The sequence below is a fragment of the Calidris pugnax genome, unplaced genomic scaffold (genome assembly GCF_001431845.1).
Source record: "Calidris pugnax isolate Ruff unplaced genomic scaffold, ASM143184v1 scaffold430, whole genome shotgun sequence".
Taxonomy (NCBI): Eukaryota; Metazoa; Chordata; class Aves; order Charadriiformes; family Scolopacidae; genus Calidris; species Calidris pugnax.
The window spans coordinates 12,770-14,026 of NW_015091132.1; the positions used below are offsets into that span (position 1 = coordinate 12,770).

The 1,257-nt window shown below is 62.6% G+C and overlaps 1 protein-coding gene across 1 annotated transcript in view; it reads left to right on the forward strand.

Annotated features, from left to right (window-relative positions):
- The first annotated feature begins 9 nt into the window (after nucleotides 1-9).
- LOC106897701 (protocadherin beta-14-like) overlaps nucleotides 10-1,257 on the forward strand; it is a 14,642-nt gene continuing 13,394 nt past the window's right edge. Inside the window, exon 1 of the mRNA XM_014958500.1 lies at nucleotides 10-1,252. Coding sequence (XP_014813986.1) covers nucleotides 217-1,252 — 1,036 coding nt within the window. The 5' untranslated portion in view covers nucleotides 10-216. The remainder of the gene's footprint in view (nucleotides 1,253-1,257) is intronic.

Below are 1,257 nucleotides of genomic sequence, written 5' to 3' on the forward strand. Positions count from 1 at the left end.
GGCGAGCCGGGCAGCAGCAGAGGCAGCGGCGGCGGCGGCGATCGGTGCCCCGTTCGACCCGCTGCCGGAGCACGTCGGCGGCGCTGCGAGCCGCCAGCCGGACTCGGCGAGAGGGAGAGCGCCCGCCGCCGCGGCCGCCGCGCTGCTGCCGGGAGCCGCTCTCCGCGGAGGACTGGTGGGGCGACCCGCGAGACGGAGGCTGTCCGCCGGCCCGCCATGGCGATCGCAAGGCAAGTGCTTGGTCTCTCTGCTTTCCTCTGCCTGCCGCTCGCTCGCTCGGAGCCCATGCGCTACTCCGTGGCCGAGGAGGCGGCTCGCGGCTCGCTGGTAGGCAACGTGGCGGAGGACGCGGGGCTGGCCCCGGCGCAGCTGGCGGCTCGCCGCGCCCGCCTGGCCTCGGAGGACGGCCGGCAGCACTTTGGCTTGGACCCCGCCACCGGCCGCCTCGTGGTGGCCGAGAGGCTGGACCGGGAGGAGCTGTGCGGCCAGTCCGCTGCCTGCACGCTCCCCTTCGAGCTCGTGCTGGCCAACCCGCTGCAGTTCTTTCGGGTGGAGGTGGCCGTGGAGGACATCAATGACCACTCGCCCGTTTTCCCGGAGGAGCAAGTCACTCTTAGGATCCCGGAAAGGAGCGACCCGGGCTTGCGTTTCCCTCTGGTTGGAGCTCGGGACCTGGATGTTGGGAGTAACAGCATCCAGGCTTACAGCATTGCTCCCCAGAATGAGTACTTTAGTGTTTCCTTTGGGAATGGGGACGACAAAGATATTGAATTGGTCTTGGAAAAGGCTCTAGACAGAGAGGAGCAGGCAGAAGTGGGTTTCAGTCTCATTGCCGTGGACGGGGGCTCTCCTCCCAGGAGTGGGACCACCCAAATCCATGTTGTTGTTCTAGATGCAAATGACAATACTCCCATCTTCACACAGAAGCTGTACATTGGGCAGGTTTTGGAAAACACACCAGAGGGTTCTGTGGTTCTCAGGGTGATGGCAACCGATCGCGATGTGGGAGTTAATGGGAACGTCACCTACCAGTTTAGACAATCTGTTAGCATGAGCAACTCAGCATTTGCAATTGACCCCAGGACTGGGGAAATTAAACTCATAAAGACTCTTGACTTTGAGGTGGCAGAGAACCATGAGCTCAGTGTGCAAGCCACGGATGGTGGGGGCCTCTCAGCAATCTGCAAGGTGTTGGTGGAGGTGGTGGATGTGAATGACAATGCACCGGAGCTGATGGTCAGTTCCTTCACCAGCCCC